This window comes from Helicoverpa zea, chromosome 12, assembly GCF_022581195.2.
Source record: "Helicoverpa zea isolate HzStark_Cry1AcR chromosome 12, ilHelZeax1.1, whole genome shotgun sequence".
Lineage (NCBI taxonomy): Eukaryota > Metazoa > Arthropoda > Insecta > Lepidoptera > Noctuidae > Helicoverpa > Helicoverpa zea.
The window spans coordinates 8,336,829-8,362,907 of record NC_061463.1 but is presented as its reverse complement, the minus strand read 5'-3'; the positions used below and the strand labels follow the sequence as shown (position 1 = coordinate 8,362,907).

Below are 26,079 nucleotides of genomic sequence, written 5' to 3'. Positions count from 1 at the left end.
GAGTTTATTATGTTGTTAGTATGAAAGGTATAATAGGCGCTTAAATTGCCCTATAGGTAAGTTTACGAAGGTTTCGAGTGTGTAAGTACTCAGTATTTGGATAGCACAATCAAACTCACGTATTTAATGGTGTAGGAAGTAGTTTGGAATTATAAAATAGATGTAGGTAGTTTAAACTTCTAGGCAGCGACCCAATTCCGGTAGATTCGAACCCTCCTGTATAGTGGACCTACCTGCGTCATGTATCTACCTACTTAATGAAATCAATTAGGTCAATATTTTAGTGTTTGTTGGGGGAATATAATTATCATATTCTATCTGATTAACGTGCGCCACACGCACCAGGACTAATCGAGATAAGCCTGCCCGGGTGCACACTTTACCAGAATAAATAAAAAACAATGTAGCTAATATTTTAACATCATATATTTGTCTCAGGATGGGTTTCCTTGTTTGACAGCTCTGAGCCGAACACATATTTCATGATTACAATAAATTAATTTATACAATAATTTGCGAAAAAATCTCTATTATAAGTAATCTCATTTCACATTAATATTCGTTTAAAACGTCACGGACATACATTGAATAAGTAATTTAATTACATAAAAAGCATTTTTATTTAATTTGCTAAGACTCAATGAATGGAGAGTGACTCTCTATAATCCAAGTACGATTGAAGACACCAAAATCATTTCTATTTTATGTTTATATAGCCACATCCGATATGGCACAATTTACGTACAATTGATTACAATTGAAGCTAAGTACATTACAAAAGTAATACGTTCTGCGAACGTTTGTTCAAAAAAATCTTATACACAAAAAATCTTTGACAATTAATGTACTTTGTATACGACTAGTGAATATTTAGGTGACTATTTCACTAAAATATGGAAGAATTAGACTAAACAATTCGTCTAAATATAACTAAGCAAAGCTACTCAATTCTCAGAGGTTACCTAAAAACTAACTTAATAATGTAGGGATAATGTAGGGATAATGTAGGGACACCTTTTCACACACGGTCGGTTAGCCCCATGCTAAGTTATTAACATCTATCATCTAGATTTAGTTTGAGATAGGTAACTACAACTTTAAGACAATTTTGGCGTTAAATTCTTCGAAAGTTTTGGCTACATTTACTTAAAATTATTGTCAGCAGTGAACTGCTTCGATACACGTGTTATCTTTAGATAACCTCTTGAAATATCTTGCACACAATTGTCAATAAATGCAACAAAATATAGTAAATAACAACTAATTGAAACGTAACTAAACAATGACAATTTGTGCACCAATTTATATCACCAAATGTTAATAAATGCAAATTGTTAAACAATTTGATATGTAATCATAATAAACATGTAAAATTAACGTGATTAATTAAAAATAATATAAATATCACAACATACACATTCTACTACACGAACACGCGGCTTCGCGTTTATATTGAACTATTCGTCCTAGCATTTAGCTAGCAAAGATCTCTTCCCACATAAGCAAACTAGTCATAAAGTATAAATGAACACAGACTTGAAATGGTCTCCATAATCATAATAGTTACTCAAAACCTCAAATTTTCAGCTGCATAAAATAAGTCTAATTACACTATATTCATAATAGTAAATCATAAGTTCTAACAGAATGCTACAAAACACTAAATAGTCTCAAAAAGTTAGACATTATTACGAATAGTTATAATTTTATATTCGTAAAAAAATACAAAAGATGGCATTCTATACATTTTGAACCTCTCCAAGTCTATCCAAATGGAATTTAATTTATTTATTCGTAAGTGGTTAAGTAATTGAACGAATCTTATTAAATAGAATAAGTATGTACTTAAAGTATACTTTGTTTTGATAAAGTTAATCCAACATTTACAATGAAAAAGAAGTCAGATAGACAGGAAAGATAAGTATTTTAGTTTTTGTCACTTCATTACTTAACACTCAGTCGAGAGTCTTATTTTATATTAAAGTTAACTTTGTCCACACTTGTCAAAATGCCACACGACCACCTTACACATGAGTAGGCTCCCTGTCTCAGTCGAACAAACAAATGAATGCTCGTAGGAGTCCCTCTCCGAAGCATGCACAGCAGCCTTTCTTTTTGCGTTTTTCTTCTGGCGCGAAGCTGGGCTGCTTAGGGCGCTTGGGGCGGCGAGCGCACAGCTTGCTGGGCTGCGGCTCGTCCACGGGCGGCTCGGAGCGCGGGCTCAGGTGCACCGGCAGCGCCGCCGGCTCCACGGGCCGCGGCCGCGCCCAGCGCCGCAGCAGCGACTCCTGCTCCGCGCCCACCGGCACCGGCGCCGACAGCTTGCGAGCGCGCGCCGTCACTAAAGCGCGCTCCATCGGCTCCAGAAGTTCCAAGCCCAAAGCTCGATCTAGCTCCTCTCCAGACAGCAGCAAGTAACGCGGACAATAAGCGAGCTCTCCGAGTGCCGCTCTCTTGTTAGCTGAAGTCAGCTCCCGCTTGGTGCGCTTACAGGCTGCTGTGGCCCACCGTGACAGAGCTTCGGCCAGCACAAGTTCACTCGACACACGTAATGTATCTCGTTTTACTATCAGCGATAAGTCTTCATAAGTTAGCTCTTCGAGTCGTTCATCAGTCAGGGCGGTATCTGCGTCGTCATCTAGCACCAACAGTGCATTGTGAGCTAGAGAGTCGCACCAGCGCGAGCATTGTGCGAGTGAGCGAGCTGCTGCGTCGTCGGAGAGTGCCGGTAGAGGTGGTGCGGATGCAGCCCCAGGTAATCTTGCGCAAAGGAACCTTAAATCGCGCAGAATCTCTAATGCGACTCCTGCGTCTAACATTTCATCTAGACGCCGAGCGCAGCGCTCCGCAAGGGGCGCACACAAGAACTTGTAAGCTGCGTCGAGGGCACACCGCGCCGTGCCCACTGAGTTGAGCTGGGTGGGCTCGCAGTAGTGGTAGCGGAGGAGCTGCTCGAAGCCGCGCCGGTCGATGTAGTCGACGACGATGACGTCGGTCTTGCAGGCGAGCAGCGCGGCGAACACGGGGCTGGTGGCGGCGAGCACGCGCCGGTGGCCGGGGTAGCGCCACGTGTCGCCGTTGATGCCGGCCACGAACACGATGTCGGACTGCTTCTCGTCGTCGTAGAGGCGCGCGTGCTCCTCGATGTCGAGCGCGCTGGCCGCGTACTCGCCCGCCGCGCTCTCGTGCCCCGACTCGATCTCATCGTCTGAGTTTGTACGTGCTGGGTTGGTGACCACCGTCATTTTGATGATTTTCTATTGCACTACCTGGAATTTAAACAAATTGCTTTCGTTAGGATACTTCCCGTTATTTTTAATGTTACTTTGAAATTTGAAAACATAACATCTAAAAATCAATAGACTGCCCATCAATTATAACAATTGTTCCGTTCCGTTCAAATTCTTCCTTGTGCAAGATGCTAAACAGCGCTAGTTAACGTACAGTTAATACTTATTATATCCTGTGTGAACATATTATCAGTACCATATAAAGAATCGTTATTATTCTCAGTTTGTATTACGAATCATCTTTATGTGTTAAATGCATGACCAAGGGCAGTTTGTTCTGCCTGGTGTTAAGCACTGAAGATAAACAGTCTAATTTTATTCGGATTTATGACCTTTGTTTAAGTAGTTATGTATAACGTGCACTATTTCATAAAGTATTAAATAATGAGCGCTAATAAAGTGAATGTCCACGTTTGCATAAAAAATGCAGTGACCTGGTAATCGTGCAGCACTTGCAGGTCATCGCACCGCGAGCTCTACGATGTACCTATGTCTATGCTGTGCTCGATTTTTCCGAATGCGCCAGAATGATCAGCATTTAATTATAGGTATAAGCAAAGCTTATAAGATATAAAAAAATACATTGACAATATATGGCAATAATAATATTTTTGTTAGATCTTAGCGATCTTTTAATTAAGTGCTTCTAAAATTATCATTACGAAGAAACCGATTTCGTTAAAAACAAAAAAAAACAATAGAAAAAATCTTAACAATCGCAATTAGGGACTGCGGAACACTTATCTCAGGAGTCTCCCGACTACGATTAAGTCGATTGGGCAATTGGAGTGGGGTTTTTAGGGTTCCGTACCTCGAAAGGAAAAAACGGAACCCTTATAGGATCACTTTGTTGTCCGTCTGTCTGTCCGTCTGTCTGTCTGTCAAGACCCTTTATCTTAAGAACGCGTGGACGTATCAAGCTGAAATTCACATGAAATACTCGGGTCTATTGTCCCTTTAGGCTGTGAAAATATCAAGCTTCTAAGCCAAGCCAATCAAAAGATACAACCGATTATGTCGATATTTTCAACAAATTCTCGACACTCACAAAGGAATCAAAACCTACAGGGTACTTCCCGTAAACTCAGAATCTTGAAATTTGGCATGAAGCATTGTTATATAATGCAAATATAGGAAAAATTGCGAAAATCTCATTTTTTTTGTTATATAATATAATAAAAATATTTTAATAGAATGAAACTTACTACCTTATTTCTCACGAACGAATAAAGGTACCAAATTGAAATTTATACCAAATACCTAGGTCTATTGTCCCTTTAAGCAATGAAAAAATCAAACTTCTAAGTTAACGCGATCAAAAGATACAGCAGTTTTACCGACACCTTAGACGAATTTCCGTCACACGCTAGGGAATCAAAACCTACAAGGCCAAGGTACTTCCCGTGAACTCAGAATCTTAAAATTCGGCACGAAGCAACGTTATATAGTACAGATAAAGGAAAAATTGCGAAAATGATAAATTTGAAGTTACATAAAATATTAAAATATTATTTTTGCTTACATGACATAAAATATTTTTTTAATAATTATAAACTTACTACCTACCCTTTTTCACATGAACGCGTAGAGATATTAAAGTTTTGAATAAAAAGTGAAATTCATATCAAACACTTCTTAAATATAATGGCCTCTAAACTGTGAAAAATTTTAAATCATTCAAAGGTCATTGGGCACCTTAGTATGAAAACCATACCCACGGCGGATACGAACGAAATATAGCACAGTATAATGATAAAGGCTCTGATTTACTATGGCATTAGTCGCATCAATGTGAACCATGGGAATCTAGAGAAAATCAGGTGTAAACATCAAATATTTTCCTCATTTCAATGGGGAATTTAAATGACCAAGTTCGACGGATTTGAGAAATCATTTCTTTGTAGTGAAAGAGTATACTCGCCGTTTATTTCCATTGTCATCAGGTCAGGATCTGATGATGGAAATCCTGAGAAATCGAGGGCAACTATCAGAAATTGTAGGCATGCATAGGATTAAAACTTGATTCTCAGATGTATGTCTGGTCAGTCTGGTGATACTATCAAACAGTGAAGGTTTAGAGCTTATCTGATGATGGAGACGTGAGAAAGTCGAGAGAACTCGGTATGTTTTAGTTACGTCGTGTTTGGGCTTATATTATTCGTATTGACGAGAACTTTTCACAAAAGTTAAAAATAAAAACTTTTTACAAAAAAAAAAAAACAACTTCTAAAACAACAAGAAAACTGTTTATATGCATCGGTCTAGATCTCGGTGGTTAAATAAATATAGATGCATCCTCTAGACACCGACTTCTAGACCGATGCACCTAACATCTTTTTAATTTCTTTCTTGCTTTTGTTTTCTTGTTGCTTTTTTAGGGTTCCGTACCTCGAAAGGAAAAAACGGAACCCTTATAGGATCACTTTGTTGTCCGTCTGTCTGTCTGTCTGTCTGTCTGTCTGTCTGTCAAGACCCTTTATCTCAAGAACGCGTGGCCGTATCAAGCTGAAATTCAGATGAAATACTCAAGTCTATTGTCCCTTTAAGCTGTGAAAATATCAAACTTCTAAGCCAAGCCAATCAAAAGATACAGCCGATTATGTCGATATTTTCAACAAATTTTCGACACTCGCAAAGGAATCAAAACCTACAGGGTACTTCCCGTAAACTCAGAGTCTTGAAATTTGGCATGAAGCATTGTCATATAATGCAAATATAGGAAAAATTTCGAAAAACTCATTTTTTTAGTTATATAATATAAAAAAAATATTTTAATAAAATGAAACTTACTACCTTATTTCTCACGAAAGAATAAAGGTTTCAAATTGAAATTTATACCAAATACCTAGGTCTATTGTCCCTTTAGGCAGTGAAAAAATCAAACTTCTAAGTTAACGCGATCAAAAGAAACAGCAGTTATACCGACACCTTAGACGAATTTCCGTCACACGCTAGGGAATCAAAACCTACAAGGTACTTCCCGTGAACTCAGAATCTTGAAATTCGGCAAAAAGCAACGTTATATAGTACAGATAAAGGAAAAATAGCGAAAATGATAAATTTGAAGTTACATAAAATATTAAAATATTATTTTTGCTTACATGACATAAAATATTTTTTTAATAATTATAAACTTACTACCTACCCTTTTTCACATGATCGCTTAGAGATATTAAAGTTGAAATTCATATCAAACACTTCTTAAATATAATTGCCGCTAAGATGTGAAAAATTTTATATCATTCAAAGGTCATTGGGCACCTTAAGATGGAAACTATACCCACGGCGGATACGAACGAAATATAGCACAGTATAATGATAAGGGCTCTGATTTACTATGGCATTAGTCGCATCAATGTGAACCATGGGAATCTAGAGAAAATCAGGTGTAAACATCAAATATTTTCCTCATCTCAATGGGGAATTTAAATGACCAAGTTCGACGGATTTGAGAAATCATTTCTTTGTAGTGAAAGAGTATACTCGCCGTTTATTTCCATTGTCATCAGGTCAGGATCTGATACTGGAAATCCTGAGAAATCGAGGGCAACTATCAGAAATTGTAGGCATGCATTGTAGGATTAAAACTTGATTCTTAGATGTATGTCTGGTGATACTATCAAACAGTGAAGGTTTAGAGCTTACCTGATGATGGAGACGTGAGAAAGTCGAGAGAACTCCTCAACGGTATGTTTTAGTTTCGTCGTGTTTGGGCTTGTATTATTCGTATTGACGAGAACTTTTCACAAAAGTTAAAAATAAAAACTTTTTACAAAAAAAAAAACAACTTCTAAAAACAACAAGAAAACTGTTATATGCATCGGTCTAGATCTCGGTGGTTAAATAAATATAGATGCATCCTCTAGACACCGACTTCTAGACCGATTCACCTAACATCTTTTTAATTTCTTTCTTGCTTTTGTTTTCTTGTTGCTTTTTTATATGTTTGAAGTTGGAGTTGTTTGTAAAATTCTACAAAATAAAATAAAGCCGACTTTATAAAACAAAGAAAGGGACAGAATTACACTTTTGTCAAGGCTCTAGAAACGTAAAGCCAGCAGCCCCGAATCCTACTCTCTAGCAGTCGTTGTTACAATTCGATAGTTACAAGTCGTCAGGCAGTTTCGAAAAAAACCGGAAACTGGGGCTCGTTAGGTGATTAATCCCTCAAAAATAAAAGATCCCATTAGTAGTGAATTCTCATCACCTAAAATAAAATAAGCTCCAACACAAGGTTACGTTATAAATTGTAAAGGAGTTCCCATAACTATATCTGATCTTTGCTATCGATCCCACAATGGCAGTCAAACCTATCTATGTGGAAAGTCTTCGCCAACACGAATAAAATAAGCCCAAACACGTGGTAGTTGCAACATACCGTTTAGGAGTTCCCTCGACTCTCTGTAGTCTCCATAATCAAATCAGCTCCAAACCTTCATTGTTTACCGGTACCCTCAAAAATACATTCACATGTCTGGTTTTGACTCGATGCGTGCCTACAATATTCAAGAGTTGCCCTCGATTTCTCAGGGTTTCCAGATCCTCATCAGATCTTGGTCAGCCGAATTGACATTTTCCTTCTTTATGAAAAGTCTTTAACAATAAAAACTAGCATTGCAACCTGTACAATCCTCTGAAACTGCTTGTCTTTTATATTTTTCAAACGATCCTGGACATTCGTCTCCATGGAATTTTAATAAAATATTTATATTCAAAGAAACGTCATACCATTCTCCACGATTTAAAACTACTTTGATTCATGTCCGCCACTTTTTACAAAGCGGGTCAGATATGCCCAATGACCTTTAAGACATAATTAGTTATTTTCAATCAGATTTCTGAATGATGACTATAAAATGTTGTATATAAATAACTTTAATAAAAAAAACTTTTACAAGGTACTGGCCTACTATTTTAGTTATATTATAAAATAAAAAATATTAACTATTTTAAATCTCACGAAATTACCATAACTATGATTGTTCTAAACTGAACGGCTAGCGCGAGACTCACTTTTTATCTATACAGGATTTGTACGGAACCCTCGGTGCGCGAGTCCGACTCGCACTTGGCCGGTTTTATTATATGTTTGAAGTTGGATTTGTTTGTAAAATGCTACAAAATAAAATAATGCCGACTTTATAAAACAAAGAAAGGGACAGAATTACACTTTTGTCAAGGCTCTAGAAACGTAAAGCCAGCAGCCCCGAATCCTACTCTCTAGAAGTCGTTGTTACAATTCGACAGCTACAAGTCGTCAGGCGGTTTCGAAAAAAACCTGAAACTGGGGCTCTTTAGGTGATTAATCCCTCAAAAATAAAAGATCCCATTCCTGCAATGGCTGCTTTAACCCAAGTTAGTAGTGAATTCTCATCACCTAAAATAAAATAAGCTCCAACACAAGGTTACGTTATAAATTGTAAAAGAGTTCCCATAACTATATCTGATCTTAGCTGTCGATCCCACAATGGCAGTCAAACCTATCTTTGTGGAAAGTCTTCGCAAATACGAATAAAATAAGCCCAAACACGTGGTAGTTGCAACATACCGTTCGGGAGTTCCTTTGACTCTCTGTAGTCTCCATAATCAAATCAGCTCCAAACCTTCACTGTTTACCAGTACCCTCAAAAATACACTCACATGTCTGGTTATGACTCGATGCGTGCCTACAATATTCAAGAGTTGCCCTCGATTTCTCAGGGTTTCCAGATCCTCATCAGATCCTGGTCATCCGGATTGGCACCTTCCTTCTTTATGAAATGTCTTTAACAATAAAAACTAGCATTGCAACCTGTACAATCCTCTGAAACTGCTTGTCTTTTATATTTTTCAAACGATCCTGGACATTCGTCTCCATGGAATTTTAATAAAATATTTATATTCAAGAAACGTCATACCATTCTCCACGATTTAAAACTACTTTGATTCATGTCCGCCACTTTTTACAAAGCGGGTCAGATTTATGCCCCCTGACCTTTAAGACATAATTAGTTATTTTCAATCAGATTTCTGAATGATGACTATAAAATGTTGTATATAAATAACTTCAATAAAATAACTTTTACAAGGTACTGGCCTACTAATTTAGTTATATTATAAAATAAAAAATATTAACTATTTTGACTCTCACGAAATTACCATAACTATGATTGTTCTAAACTGAACGGTTGGCGCGAAACTCACTTTTTATCTATACAGCATTTGTACGGAACCCTCGGTGCGCGAGTCCGACTCGCACTTGGCCGGTTTATTTATTTTTACAAACACATAATACATTTAAATCTATTTCATAACAAAATATGAAGCTTTCTCTATTTACACGATTATTTATTTATTATGTATTCAATATGTACCGCTGCAATAATACCATTTAATATGTAATAAGGCTGAGTGAATCTTCCCGTTATTAAAAACAAAAAAAACAAAAACGGATATCATGACCCGATGACTCTAGCTAGATAACTAATTAATTTATACGAGTGCCAAACATTTTTATGAGTTATTTTGCAAAAGTATTGGAATGTTAGATAAGGAGTTACTCATTTTAATCTAATCTCTTGTTTGAGTTTCGATTCTGTGTAATTAATAATTTATCAGAGGAAACTAGATCTGGGTTTACTTGGAATTTCGGAAACTGTCAGCTATCCCCCAATTAGCAACGAAGGCACGCGCCAATTTAACCGGCCATTGTGCAAATTTTAGTAACAGATTAAGTTACTGGTGTATTCAAATGCCGTTAGGTCGGAACAATTGGTTCTGTAAAGTAAATTCCAGTAGCAGGACCGCCGCGTCCGTTTTGCGAAACATCATGCGTCACCTCGCACATTCCCTAACGCATAAACAAAAATACACATTGAAATGTTTCTGAAGAGCATCACGCTTCTCGCAAGTGCTTCGGTAAACAAACAACATTTGTGCTAAACAGATTGTGGATATTGATCCACCCTTGATCTTTAATCTTTGTTTTTTCTCTCTATATCTGGTACCTACATCTGAACATAGCATCTATATTTTTTCTACTCATCTAATTTCTCCAATATCACAAATACTTAGGCGTAATAGGCATGATGACAGTAATCAAAAATCATTAAAATAATATATTTATTAAATTAAACTTGAAGCTTGGAATATAAAACGCGCATTGTTTTCTTTATTAATAATGTGATTAATATGTATTTTGATAAAATAAAATTACGAAATAAGGCAATCCGCCATGATATCTTGAACACCAATCAGAGCTCGTGACGTCATTTCTCAAAACAACTCGCGCGAAAGCGCGCGAACGTCACATTTCGTTATTGTGAACTTCCACTGCGATCTTTGTTTTTAATTAATTAATTGTTTATAACACGAGTTATGGAGCCCGGATTTATCAAGGCAAACAGCGCTAATTTGCCTAGAATTGATATCATACTGCTGGGAAAGTTTTTGGCATCAAATAAAGATTTTTGTTCAGCTGAATTTAGAAATGTTAAAACTTCCACGTAAGTATACTAGTTTAATTAAAAAACAATGAGAGATGAAACCTAACCTCGAAATAGTTATTTACATTATAAACTATGCTAGAATCTCGAGAACTATGTAATAACTTACATCAAAGTGATCTTCACAAAAATAAAGTTGTACCCTGGGCAATATTGCTTTTGAATCTCGCCTTGCAAGTTTAAGCCACTTGTTTCGTATTTTTTTATTGTGAGGAACGTACACAAATAACTCATCAGGAGTTGTTTTGGATGTGTTCTTACACTGGGGGACCCCACAACACCTATGCCCTTTCGAATTCATTATTTAATAACACAAAAAACTTAATTATTGCACGAGCGTTGTTTACTTGCGTCTTGTAATTTCAGTCGTGACGTCACAAGTGACGACATGACACTGACAAGCGTTTTCGCGCCGGATTCAAAGTGGACAGAGAAAAATGCAATTATTTGATAAAAAAAACTTCGCATTTTCTTAAAATTAATAATTTTTCATATAAAATAGAGGTATACCTACATCATACAAAGGAATTTAAAAATTTGTCATCATGCCTATTAGGTAACTAAGTAGTTAGTCCTTGGTCCTACATTAGTGGGATAAACATCAGCTTATCGAACACTGTTCTACTAATTGTTCAACATGCAAAACATGATCTATCTCTTGCTTCTTATCTGTTGATTAGGACTAGTTTTTTTTCTTTTTCGGATAGTAACAAAAGATTTGGATTTTAGGTACCTTCGGGCTTCGCCATCCAGAATCAAAACAAGGCCATTAGGGTCCAAATAGATTTCGGATCATGTTTGTAAACAAGTGACTATCTGAGCTCTTAGCTCTGTTATCACATGTTTTCGTCCAAAAATGTGAAACATTCGATTAGACTGTTTTGTCTGAACCAGTTCGGAATTGTGCAACATCCCGTGGATCAGCTTCCTACTTCTCTAGAAACTATAATGCAGCGAATGTCGAAACGTAGGGACATTTTACGATAGAGCGCGGTTATTTGTGATGCCCCCGCTAACCCACATACATTCGCATAGCTACGGCGGCTGGATTTGCCCTATATTTAGAGACAGTAATCTATGGGCGCAATGTTACGAAAGCACAAAAGGTACGGCGACCGATAAACTAATATTAATAACAGGTGAGTTTTCCTCATTTTATGTGTTTGTCGTGAAGAAGCCTGAGAGAAGCTCTAAATCGCAATCATGTTATAAAAGAAGTGGTAATAAGGTGGTTTTATCTTTCTTTTACTTAAGATATTTACTCCAATCATATGAAAGACATCAAACATAATTTAGGTTAGAGTCGACGACATGAGTGAACGAGTGTAGGTATCTGATTAAGGGATCCATTCGGTTCGCAGACGAACAATGAAACCCACTTTATTCCGATTTCCATTTACAAAAGCTAACGTATTTACTGTAATCCTCATATTTGATGTAACATTCAGGCTATAAGAAAATATATTTGTTTTCTGAGAGATAAAATCTGTTTTCTAGATTGTTTGACAAGATATTAAAATGTGTAGAGCTTGTTAGAATTTTCGCTCGGAAAATCTTGGAGTTGTAGGTAATGAAGTTAGCTTGTAAAGTAGCGATACTAAATCCCCTTATTTGCTTCTGTTGTAGTCTAGTAATAATATAGGCTTCATAATAGCTGCTTCAAAGGGTAGAGTACTTACAAAGGCAGTTTTCTTATAGCATTCTTGGCGAAAAGCCTTTTGTTTGTGAAGATTTTAATAGCGAAAATTAGCTGCGTGGGCTTAACATCTACATTACTTTACCCCTTTGTAAAACAGAAAATTTAATATTCTCTATAGTGCATTTCAGAGATATTACAAAAATTCAAAATTTTACATATAAAAATGGAGTTTTAATATGATTGATACGGTCGAGTGATGCCCTTAGACTTGCCATGCGTGGATCCTACCAGTTGCTTAACTTCACTGGCTACGATACCGCGGTGAGTGGTGACCTTGCTTCGAAGCCAAGGCTTATGAATTAAACCATCTGATCGTAACTACATCGACAGGATATGCTCTCTAAATACTGCTAATTTCATTAGGATTATTACATTATACTACGTTGCCGTATCTGCATTGTGAATAGCATTGGTCTAGTTCCATCCATATTTCCAAACAATTATAAACTCTTTTGCAAAAAAAGCGGGCACCTATGCGAAATCTTAGTTTTAAGAACTTTGCGTGTATTTCAAAGGGTTTTAATGATTGTAGTATGTTTCTAGCATCAAAAGGGTTAGCCAAGCATGCGTGAGAGTGTATTCTAAATTTGAATTTTGTACAATTGCTAAGAAATTGGTTAAACCTTGTTTTGGGGTAATTGCAGGCATAAAGTTCGTCGGTGTTTTGAAAAGTTTTTGAAGTGATTTTCAGAAAAATGATAATGCAGTTTTAAGGTTTTAAGTTTTAAGGAAGCAACATTATGTCGGTCATTGCTGGTTAAACATTTGACTGAAGTAAAACATTTGATCTTGAATTGCGTAATAAACCTCCGCAATACAAACTGTACTAAATATGTCAATCTTCAGTAAATAGCATATAAGAAGAAACAGCAGATTGGAGCAGACTGTCTCTGAAATAGAACGCGGCTGCGACATGCGGAAATGGATGTGCAGTGAATCGGCGCAGGCGCACCGTGCGCGCGCATGTGCAAACATGGCGCGGGTACGGCAACCAACACTTTTACATTGTCCTCAATTCGCGTACTAATACAATGCATATGGTATAATCCATGCTATGCTTGCATCAATGTAAGTACCTACTGAAAATATGCTAATCAAAATGTACTAATACAAGATTGTTACAGCCTTTTTATCGTCCCACTGCTGGGCACAGGCCTCCTCTCACACGGAGAGGGATTGATAGATAGGGAGGGGAGGGGATAATACAAGATTACTATGCTCAAATAACATGTGAAAAAAAAACAGAATTTACGAATTGTAACTGTTAAATTACATATACCGTTTTTTCAACTGGATTCATTTCAATTTCAGGATCCAATTAAAACGTTACCGGATAACTTAAAGCGTATTCACGAATATGTTAAAAATTAACGTAACAGGGGATTACAGGCAGTGTCGGATTTCCACGAAACGAGCTTTCAGTTTTATGATAAAAAAGCTCGTTTACCCAGATTCGCTATGTAATATTAAATAAGCCTTGTTATGTGCTTTATAAACTTTCTAACATAGGTTATACAAGAATAATGTTTACTACCTCCGTAAGTACCTATGTTTAGTTAACTTTCATGCATACTTAAGCTGAAAACGATTAATTTAACTGTTTGCCTTAGATCTGTATCAACTCTATTTATTTAATATGTATTCGTTCCAGTCAATAGCAATACCGAAAAAATGTGGAAAGCTTTAGATAAACCTACTACAGCTAAACGCAGAAAAGCGCCCAGAGCATACACGAAATATAATTTTACACGAGAATTACCATAACTAAATGGAAGTCGAGATCTCGAAGCTGCATGCAATAACAAAACGAAGAGGACTCAAGAGATGTATTCACTCTGAACATACTGCGAGCGTCCTCTAAATCCGACTTTATGTGAAATTGCATATTCTATTACATTTCAAAGTCTGTAACTGAAGCTGAAATGAACCCTAGAGACATCTATTTTAAAATTACACGATTTTATATACAAAATACTTTATTATATTTTTCACAACGGCTATTTTTGTTTACATAATAATTAAACGCAAAAAGGTCATTCAGTGGCTTCAATACGCTCTCAAAATATTGATATTTTAACTGCACAAAGGTAAGCAAATATTAAAATATCCAGAATCAGTAAAATATTATTTGTTCGTTCAGTTTGGTTTCGTAACAAAACATTTTTACGGAATGACATTGAAATTATAGATGAGACCTGCCAACAACGTCGTTTGTTTATCTGCTAGTGCTAAGTAATCTTTTGTGCAGCCTCAAACTGTGGTTGAAATAGGAAGAATAAAGATTACAAAGGACGATGTCTGTCTAATTTATTTAGGCATATACTGACATTATTAAGTGTGTTCAAGAGTTTCATTGTCACAGTCACTCATTTTTTTTAGTGTTCATGACATCTATGAATACGGAATACCTGAAATACTTTTGGTATATCGTAAAAAAAAATTTGTTACTTTGGCAGTATGAAACCTAATGCATCTGCTCTTTTTCATCAAAAAACATCTGTTCAACTGGAGACTGGCTTATTGATAATGCAATTTTATTGTTTACGCAAGTAAACTAAATCCCTAGTAACATTCAATGCAAGCAGGTAATGTCCACAATATGCAAAGCCACTTCCCTCGCACAAAGCCCTTACAATATTATGTGTTAACGTGTAATAATAGTTACACAACAGTCTCACGTAACGGTTAGTTAACACAGTTTTAACACTGTACTTATTTGGAGTTCCGAATAAATATCTTTCAATAACAGCCTCCGAAATAACTCTGAATTTTGTCGGAAGTTAAATACTTCCTCCTAAACGAATCCTTAAAAACAACTGCTTCGTTGTTTTCAAAAATATTTCAAAATAAAAAAAAAACTAATTAAAAAGAACCACAAATTAAAAAAAGAACTTGACGGAAAAGAAACCGTAAAATAGGAAAAGAAACCGTAAAATAGGAAAAGAAACCGTAAAATAGGAAAAGTCATGCTATTATTAGCAGTTGGAAAATATGAAAGCGGCGCTCATTTACTGAAGCCCCGCGATGGAAATGAGATTTCCTCGTGGCCGGTACACGAGGATAAGATTTCCTTATTTGTAGGTAAATGGTATTTGCGTATTATGGGCGATGGGTGTATCAATTTAGCCTATGGTGTGGGTACGTACGGGAGCTGGGATGCGGCGGGGCGGCTGACCCGACCCGTGCCGGGCCGCCCTACTTACGCCCAACTGGGTCAAGTGTACACCGTCTCTACTGAAAACCTGCGTCATCGCGTCGGGAATTTTGGCAGCCAGTGTAACACAAGCATTAGAAGTATTCCATTCAATGCGACGCTACCAATCACAAAGAGGTATATTTTACTGCATAAAATAATTGTAATTTAATTCTACTTGAAATTAAAAATATATGAATCTACTTAGTTCTATAATCAATAAACCATAAACATAATTAACGTCCGAACACAAACCGCAAACGCAAGGGATAATGTTAGTGTTATTGTTCGTTATATACAGTACCTAATATCCACATATTTATTCACTTAAAGGGAAAATAACATTGAATAACAATAAAAATAACTTTATACGAACATGTTCTCACCAATTTTATACAATTAGGTAAGATTTAAATTAGGTAGTTTCGGAGATTAACAAAACTTCTAACAATAAAGAAAGTAAGATATTAAATGGCAAAATAATTTTATATAAACCACATTATTAATCCTTATGACACGAATAAAAAAATACATTAACAACGCAAATACCATATTGAGATAACCCTCCTATTACAGCCGAAGATACAAACGACCGCCCATAAAAAGGTAACATAAAATACGCGAAATTATAATTTATTTACAGGTTTAGAACGATGTGTCATATTACTTATTCATTTCTTTGTTTATTGCGCGATATATTTCTCATTCAAAACATGTATGTATCGATCATCAAAATTCCAATTTATAGACAGTTTTAAAATTTACTAGATCGACTTGAACGTAAAAATGGCTATAAAATTGTAAGGTCAATATTCTACTTTGAGTGATACAAGCTGTGAGCGGAATTAATTCACGCCCTATCTACAAAACAGTGTGAATCATAGGAACTAGTGTGAACTAGTGCGATTTTTTTTTTCAATATCAAACGCCTAATAATGGTATGTGCTAATTATTGCGGACTTCCGAACAAATATTGAGTAAAACTTAGAGGTAAATCCTCGGGCTTTGCTGCAGCAATATTCTACATAAAGCGATACCTTCTAAGTACTATAAGTAGGTACTCTGAAGTTAAAGCTTTCCAACAAGTAACTTTGTTGGAGCCGGTATCAAAAGGTTTTCTACGTTGAGTTCATTTCTCGAGGGTATTTGTATTTGCCAAGTATCGACATTGGAATTACCTATTTATATTTATTTGCCCACGTGTAAAGAGATTCTTGTAATAAAATGTTCTTTGTTGAATCTCATTTGCCTCGTGTATCTTGAGCTTTTTGAATAAATAGAGACAATTTTCAAAATACTTCTGACAAAAATTAATGGATTTCTTGGTGAACACATGACATAATTAAAGTTTGACAGTTTGGAAATCAATTATACGTCGTCAGTTCAATCGCGACGTGTCAGGAACGCATTCTCTGAATGGCCGAACTATAATTTCAGTTTTCCAGTGCTACACCAAATTGCACTTATCACTAATTGAATTTCAGACGTTTAAAAGCTCTGAAACAAACACTTTTTTGTGTTCCAAATAAGTATTAAGTTTGACTAGCTACAGAAGCATGTTAAAACAGAGCACAACTTTCCACTGCATTGTTAAACTTACTACAAGTCTTCGTTCTAAGTTATTTAAGTGTAGTATTACGCCTGAGAGCTTAACCAGATGACAACACAAGGTAGTAAGTAAGTTATCCCATATTATCCCACTTGTGTCCACAATTTGTGAGGGCGTTACATTAAGCTACCTTCTCGGATTACCTAGTCCTGTACGACTTTGAACTTGGAATAAATGAGACTTGAAGTTTCAAACTCTAATGTAAAAGTACTTACCTACTCAATTTTCACAGAGCACACACCCGTTCACATTAAGACATAAGACATACTGCGAGATAATTTCAGAGCAATAGGCTTATAAACCCATATATTAATCATTTCATTTGGTCGAAAGGAAACTTTTCTGGATAGAATCCACATAAAGCTGAATTAAAGTTTTCCATTGCAAGTTTCCATAAAATCATCTATGGTGACGTAGTTTTACGAGCCGACCAACCGTTTGTACAAACGTACAGTCATCGGTATGTAGCTACAACGAATTAGGTACGTATTTGTAATACATTTGAATTATTCAGTAATAAACGGTAATTATTTGCATCACGGAAAATAATTTATTCGGTGTGTGAATGACAAATCTATTAGAATTGTTGATTCCATTCAAGCCTAGCCAAGAACGTCATTAGGATTCCTTAAGTGCACATGAACTAGACTACATACTGTAAAATATTTTCAGGAATTTTGTTCTAAATAAAATAAATAAATATAAGACCTACCTTAAAATGTAAATGAAACAGTTCTAACATAAAAATAAAACCTAACCTCGAAATAATGAAAATTTTAAGTCGTTTACCATTAAAATCAATGGTTTTACATTAAAAGTATAATGCTAACAATAATTGTAGCTATTCATTATGACGATAACTATTTCCCTATTCTTGAAATGGTAAGTCTACCGCTCATAGATACTATTGGTTTTCCTGCAATACAAACTATTATTTTTGAATACCTTTTAGAAACATTTTAAATGAGCAGGAATTCAAAGTTTAAGTCAATACGTAGGTATATAAATTTAATGGTACAGTATCATATAGAGTTCAAATTGAAAATTGTACCTATGTATTAACAAACTAATGTATGTACCTATAAATTAACCAAGTACCATGTTTTTATGTGTATTAAGTTTTTATAACAAAGTCACTTTAACCACATGAAAGGCACAGAAAATTATACATTGTCGATATATTTTCGTTATGAATATAATTTTAAACTGAGCTTAGTCATAATGTTGTTATGCCTAATCGGAGTACAAACCGCAGCGCTAATTATATTAATAGTGTAAAACATACAAGGCTGCGCGCGCGCCGCCCGGTATCGCACCCCGTTCATTGGTTGTTTGTGTACTAATAGAGTGATTTTTTTATTTGTAGTCTACATGATAGCGGCCTATTTCTTTGTATGTATTTACGCTTTTCAAAAAATCATCATGCAGATAGACATTTTCAATTGACTTTCCTTTCCTTATATTTATTTGTTGTATGTATTTCGCGCTTTTATTTGCAAGTTTTTTTACAGAACATTTTTTTCTACAATTCTCTGAAAATGTTACTAATTAAATGAAATTCGACCAATCAAAATTGCATTACTTAGCTTAATTAGCGTTGCAGACAAAACATGTTCAAGCAACAAATACAAGAAGGCAACGACTACATTCGAGACTTGATTTGCAATATTTTTAATATTTACAAAAGACAGACACTAGCAGAGAGAATATAGAGGACTCACACAATTAGAAATTGTTTTGATGTTGAACAGGTGCCAACAGTATTTACCCACATGCAAAACTACATCAATGCATCAATCATCAATTTTTTATTAAGGAAAATGGAAAGCTACTCCCCACTAAAGATATAAATACAATACATGCTCTAATGATACTCGCTACATTTGCAACAAAGAAATGTTCAGACCATGTTCAGACAGACAGACAGATCAATGAAAATTTTTGTGATTCGGCGAGACAGACAGTAACTTTGTCATCTGATTTGGTTATGCAAAACAGTCTTTGTTGACATTGTTTAATTTAAGCAACGAACCAGATGCTTACCTAATTATTATTTCCTAATTAGATTTCTTAAAAGGGTTGCTTTGCATTTTACTAAAAAAACTGGATATTTTGAATAAACATAGAGTTGATCTAGATAGTTGCTGGAAGGTAAGCTTAAATATTCATCCTGGCTTACTAAAACCTACCTGATTTGTAATTGTACCTACTAACTTGAGACAAAGACACTGTAGAGACAATAATCACTGCTGATTGCATTCGCGCTACCAGTCATTATTTCTTTTCGCGACTTTATGCCTAATATGTTTCAATGACTGGCTATATTTAGGGACGCTTTTACGTTTCAAGACAGTTGATTAAGTTTGCATTATAAGAAGCAAGCTTAATTAAGGTTCCAGGCACCTATCTCTGGCTGCACAGATGTTCTGATTTTATTAGAAAACAGTAGCATTGGGCAACTGTAATGACTGCAAATCAAAATCAAATCAAATCGTTTATTTTGCAAAGAATTTGCATTCAAAGCTGATCGCTAAACTCTCTTTGTTTCAATCTTACTGAACTTCAATTACCTTACCAATTTGTCAAAAAACAATTACGCATGTTAAGAATAGTCAACTCTGCCAGTTTTTTGAAAGTTGACTTAAATAAAAATTGTAATCTTAAAAAATTCTGATCTTACACAATTTTTCTAATACATAGTTATGAATTAGTGAGCTTAGTTTATTCAACAGTAAAGGTACATCTTTACTTTTTCTAACAATAGGTATCAATTATTTCCTACCGTTCTTGTTTATCAACAAAAAAAAAATAAGTACTAAAACTAACAGTAGAATTAGCTTTAATTTAATTAGCATACCAGACGTATGTCTGTCTCGTTTCACAAATGCAGTGACGCGAGCGCCTTCGCGACTGATTAATTCATCTGTAATTTTGTGATTCCATTTCCATTGACTGCGTTTTACAGTTAATGTAAACAAATAAATGAAGTTTAGACTACCAGTTTACAGTGTACACATACAGTTTGTTTTTACTTAAACTTTAATAATTATCGCTGATAAATTACTATTTATATGTATGAGCTCATGCAGACATGTCTGTCACTTTAAGCAGTTAGTTTTTCTTTGAAGTCAATATTTTAGACGTGTATTTTATTAGTTTTTCAGTTTCTTTCATTTCTCATTCAATTGGTCCTTATGTTCTAAGAATCAAATTAGATGGTTCTGTTTGTAAATGTTTACGTTGACCAAAATCGATAAGACAGGCTGTCAGTTTCATTTGCCGTAGGTACCTAAAAACCGTCCCTGAGGGCATACCTCGACCTCTATTTTTCCAGAGAATTATCCGTAGGTAAATTCAAAGCTTTTTATTTGGAAAATTCGTCACAGCTTGAGATATTTTTTTTTCCTAAATAGTTGAGTATTTATTAAATATCTTGGAGGCGTCGCACGTTTAATATCGATCATTCCTTTCATAAGTGTGCATTTTGCATCAAGTACAGGTTATTACAAATTCTTGGAACGTTTGAATGAACACAGACGTGAGGCATGATTCAAATCGTACGCACTTTGGAAAACTGCCAATATGAGAGTAATCGTACAAAAATATGAATTATCGCAATGTTCTTATGAACTGAATATAAATATACTGGACTGTCATTCGGATATGTGAATAATTGAGTTCTCAAATCAGGTACTTAAAGATTTTATGCTATCAAGAATAATTTACTGATATCGAACTCGTAAAGCTAAAATGAGATTATACAGGTCTCGAAATGGTATTTGATTTAGAATAGCAAGAGGTTTGTGTTTAATTTTGGATATAGGTGGTGTGTATAGGACTTTTTCTTTGTGCATATAACAAAGAAAAAGAAATATCTAAGCACATTATTTCTATAGGTAGATAAGATATTATTCCAAAAGGATCCTATTGACTCTTCATAATTACAGACTAATGGCAAAGTTTAGATACTAACGCACGCAGGCAATAATATCGAACCAAATATCGCAATCGCAATTCATTGATATACCTACCTACGTACTTAGGTATACTTAGTTAATGTATCGACAAAGTAGGCTTCAACAAATGCGTCTACCAACCGATGATAATAAGATGCACGACACCTGATAAACTATTCCATAAAAACTACATAATTCAGTGTTTACAGTAAAGGCAATGTCTTGACAATAACAAAAACTCAAGTACCTAAGCACTTTATGTCAAACGTGAAACATATATATTTGTTCACGTTTACGTTCACTTGAGTACAATATCGCCATTCACTGGAAAATTTTCAGCGATTTCCCTACGAAACAAAAGCTACCGTAAACTCAGTACACAACAAAACAAAATTATATTACCTGTTGTGATGTGCGTTGATCTGTCAAACAGAAGCAAAATCTGTTCACATTTCAGTGGTGAATCATCTCCCGACGGAAATGTGGAGCGTCTCGACACGTTAGACTGACGTAGCACTTCACTGAATACCCAATAGTTCTGGATTTGATGAATTGCAAATGATTTGTAATATTTATGTTGTCGCGAGTGAGGAGCACGTCCTATAGTGAACGTGGTGCGTGTGGTATTGCTCGCAGGGTGCCCGGGGCGCACCGGCGCGCGCCGCCCGCCCTGCGCGACCTCGCCCGGAGCCGCGCGGCTTCAGCGATCAGCACGAGTCACGAGCGACGCGTGCAGTGCGACTCGCAGCCGACTCGCGCTCTCGCATGCTAATATTAGCGGCGGCTTGCGGAGCAAGAGGCGCGCTCACGCCGAACCTCCGATGATAAGTGTCTGGCTGGCGAGCGAGACTGGGCAGCCGCCCGCCTCGCCACTGCGCATGCGCGGCACACACATCACAACAAACAGTAGCCGCTAACTTACATAGTAACCACCCATTATTGACTAAACTATGAGCTCGCGAGCTTTATGAAGACTTCATGATGTTTCACCTGACCTGCCGTAATAGCGCTGCAACTGCTACCTCATTATAATTAACATCATAAGCGCCATAAATAAATGAGTATAATGTAGGTAAACTTACATGTTGTTTACTTGAGTTATGTCCGTATACTTACTTACATGGGCATGTAAAATTAGTATATTGGTACTTAGATGTGTTGCACATTTCTGTTAGACGCCTTTAGATCGATCTGCCTCCTGCTGTGCAGACTTTATTGGTCAAGTTCTGCTACGTGCAATGCGTGCAATAAGTTCACACATTCGACCTTTTTTACAACTCACATGGAAAGTTCATGTTTATTTATAAGTATACCAGAATGTACCTGCTAAAGACTTCTTCAAGGTTAAGGTTCATGACCGAAGTTCAGCATGTGAAAGACTCCAGAACTCACTGAATTATCAGAAATGAACATACCCACATAAGGTCGCTCATATATATTTTAGGAAGAGTTCATATCAGCGAGACCTTGAAATGACTAATCCGACAGCTTCTAAACGATCACTGTGATATTTGGTACTCACAAAAAGAGTTTTTTTGCGAAACTCTTACCTATACTTAGAACAAGAGTTTGAAGAACCAATCAAAAGTAAAAACCATTACCGAAATAAGTTTTTAAATCATCACCACATTGTGCCGCATTGTGCATTGTGCCAACTATGTATGTGCCAACGCTGATGACGATTTTTACGAAAGTTTCGTCAAAAACTTTATGATTCAGAATTTTCATAATTTTCCTTTGTCATTATAATAAGCAGCATAAAAAGTTTAATGGTGAATTATTTTTTACTATAGTTCGGCCATTCAGAGAATGCGTTCCTGACACGTCGCGATTGAACTGACGACGTAACTTTGCAATGGCGTTGCAGTTACGATAAAAATATTTTTGCTGGTTGTTTACCGTTTTAACAATTGAGGAGCATTAAAACAACATTATTATATCAATAATCAATGAATGTAGTTACGTCGTCAGTTCAATCGCGACGTGTCAGGAACGCATTCTCTGAATGGCCGAACTATAAGAACCCTCCACTCTAGACTTCGTCATATCTTTTCGATTGATTACTTATAAAAGAAATTATGCTGATCAGACAAGGTCGTTCATCGTAACTAAATGTAAGCTTAGGCATTATACTTACTATGGACTAGTGTGGACGAATTGTACCTGGCTAAACATTTCATATTAACAAGTCCAGTTTTTCAGTACAGATTACAAAGCATTCAGTAAAAACACTAACACAGCAAAATAACCATTCATATACCTACCATTTAAATAAGAAGCAATTAACGAAACATGTACTTACTACAAAAGCGGTGACCGTAACCGCACAATGTAAACACGACCTTGCTTTACATAATAACAATTTCTATGAACCAATACGTACTTACATACACTTATAAATGGATTCCCTGTTTCTGTAACGGGACCCAAAATCTTAATTTCATGGTGAACATAGAGGTCTTTGTAAAAAGCTTCTATATGTAATGTTAGAACTTGTATCGTAATAACTTATATATATATATTTATTCCCTGATTGGTTAAGTTATGTCGATGTACCTACGGGTATGAATTAGATTTGGAAGACGGTATTGTTCATCGTTAATGTAGAATATTAATGTAATTCCAGTCCAATACAGCTTATATGTAGGTCGTCGTGTACCTAACTTCTTATGCAAACATCAACACATAGATACACCATTATTCATTCATAAAGATCATTTATTCGGGTATATTTCAAGGAAATATACTTCGGCCGTTCAGAGAATGCGTTCCTGACACCTATCAGTTAGTCACGACTAGTGATGGGCACAACATAACACTGAGTTCGTTACCGTTCCTTCAAAATGAACCGCCGCATTATTTTAAGATTATTTTCGTTTTAAATTGGCGGAATCATTTGTTTTATATTTTAGTTATTTAAGTGGAAACCAAAAAAAGGTAATATTCATATAATAAAATTGTTTTATTTATTCTTTGTTACAAGTACATTGAATTGAATGTGCGAACAGAATATTAATCAGACTCCGATTTGCTTGAGGAGGTGGTGTCTTCATCATCATCTTCGCCTACATGTATAATTATATTATTATCAATAACAGAATCAATCCTGATATCTCGGTCTAACAAAAGCCGGGTAATCAAATAAAAACAGATCGAAAACACTTGAAAAACGTGGTCTATGCGCACGAAACGACAACGGACGACTGTTTTAGCGTCACAAAATGGCGGCCCATAACGCCATTTGGGGTTACCATTTTTAATCTAAGTATAAAAATGCGGTTTGGTCATAGTTTTATTTTTATATTTCATAAACGTTATAATTAAGTCTTATAGTCCATTATTTTCCAATTCTTAAAAAGAAAATCAAAACGTATTATTTTATATTATAACTGTATAAGAACAGATTACGATACTTGCCTGTTATTTTTAGCACAGCACTACAAAATATAAACCGCTGACATAACCTTGTAATAGCGCAGTATAGATTTAGAAAAATATTGTTTACCAAGTTATTTGACACTCAGTTTGGCACAAAATTATAACATTCATTGATTATTGATATAATAATGTTGTTTTAATGCTCCTCAATTGTTAAAACGGTAAACAACCAGCAAAAATATTTTTATCGTAACTGCAACGCCATTGCAAAGTTACGTCGTCAGTTCAATCGCGACGTGTCAGGAACGCATTCTCTGAATGGCCGAACTATAGTGGAAATTCTAGACTCTGTAAAAGCTTGTCTTATTCATACTCTATGGTCACGTAGTAATAGTAGCTACGGCATGCGCTTGCGCCGGTACTGAGGGAGTACTGACTCACGCGCAATTTAAAATTATAACAATATCATTGTAAGACGTTCACATTGTGGTCGAGGTTCTAATCTTGAAGCTTATAAGCCTTTTTATTATTGTAAAATTTACATTAACTTTATTCAATATGTTTGAAATAATTTGATCGGTAAATAATTCCGGTTTCAATTTGTTTGTCAAAGGTTGTTCCGGTACAGTGAATGAGAAATACAGTGACAACCATAATAGTCGCAGTTAGCACGGAAATGTTATTGGTTTTACAAAACAATGACAAACTCATGCCATCTTAATATAAAACGTGGTTTTTCAAAAGTACACTTTTTACCTACCTACTGGGCCTTAGTGCAAGGGTTAAACCACAATTTTCATTAAGGTGATAGTTCGCGCTTTTAGTAGCCGCAGTATTTAGGAGATGAAGTCTTAAATACTTAGAACATGTAGGTACTTGATCAGGTAATTAAATAATCACGAAATTATCTCGGTCCTCTTTTAAATCATTTACGCATTTTGAAGTTTACTAGAGTGGTTAGCATACCTACATACTTTTGACCAGAAATAAAAAGGACAAACAGTTGATATTCTTGTAAAACAATTCAAAATGTTTGTTCGTGCATTTAATCCCCTCACTGTTTAGCAAATTAAGCAATGATAGCTACTACCACCGTATGTAAAATAATATTTACACATCTTTATCTAATCCGTGCGCACTGCCGCTGTAATTACTGAACAAACATTAATATTTCAGTGATATCCTTGCTTAGCGTTTTTTCGTACTTTGAAATTGAATGATTTAATTGGCCACGGACGGTTCATTTAAGAATCGTATGGAAAAGTATCCGGGTTTTCAGCTAACATTTAGCCTCAAGCTTTTTAATTCTATGGAGTACATAGTAGAACCACTTTTCCTTGATAGGTACTAATTGTGGTTGACTTTTTTAACATTAAGTATAAGTACATAGGGTGGGTAGCTTTTGGTTATTTACTGTTGGTCAGTGGTATGCAGGGAATTGTAAATCGCAAAAAAGGTAGTAAGGTAGGT

At 35.7% G+C, this 26,079-nt stretch overlaps 1 protein-coding gene across 1 annotated transcript; it reads right to left on the bottom strand.

Moving 5' to 3' along the window:
• Positions 1-408: 408 nt before the first annotated feature.
• LOC124635286 (BTB/POZ domain-containing protein 6-B) lies at positions 409-22,059 on the bottom strand. The gene is made up of 2 exons (XM_047171152.1): positions 21,634-22,059; positions 409-3,269 (listed from the first exon to the last, which is right to left on the bottom strand). Exon 2 carries the CDS (start codon positions 3,243-3,245, stop codon positions 2,049-2,051), a length of 1,197 nt encoding a protein of 398 aa, XP_047027108.1. The 5' UTR covers positions 3,246-3,269; positions 21,634-22,059; the 3' UTR covers positions 409-2,048.
• Between the last annotated feature and the right edge of the window lie 4,020 nt (positions 22,060-26,079).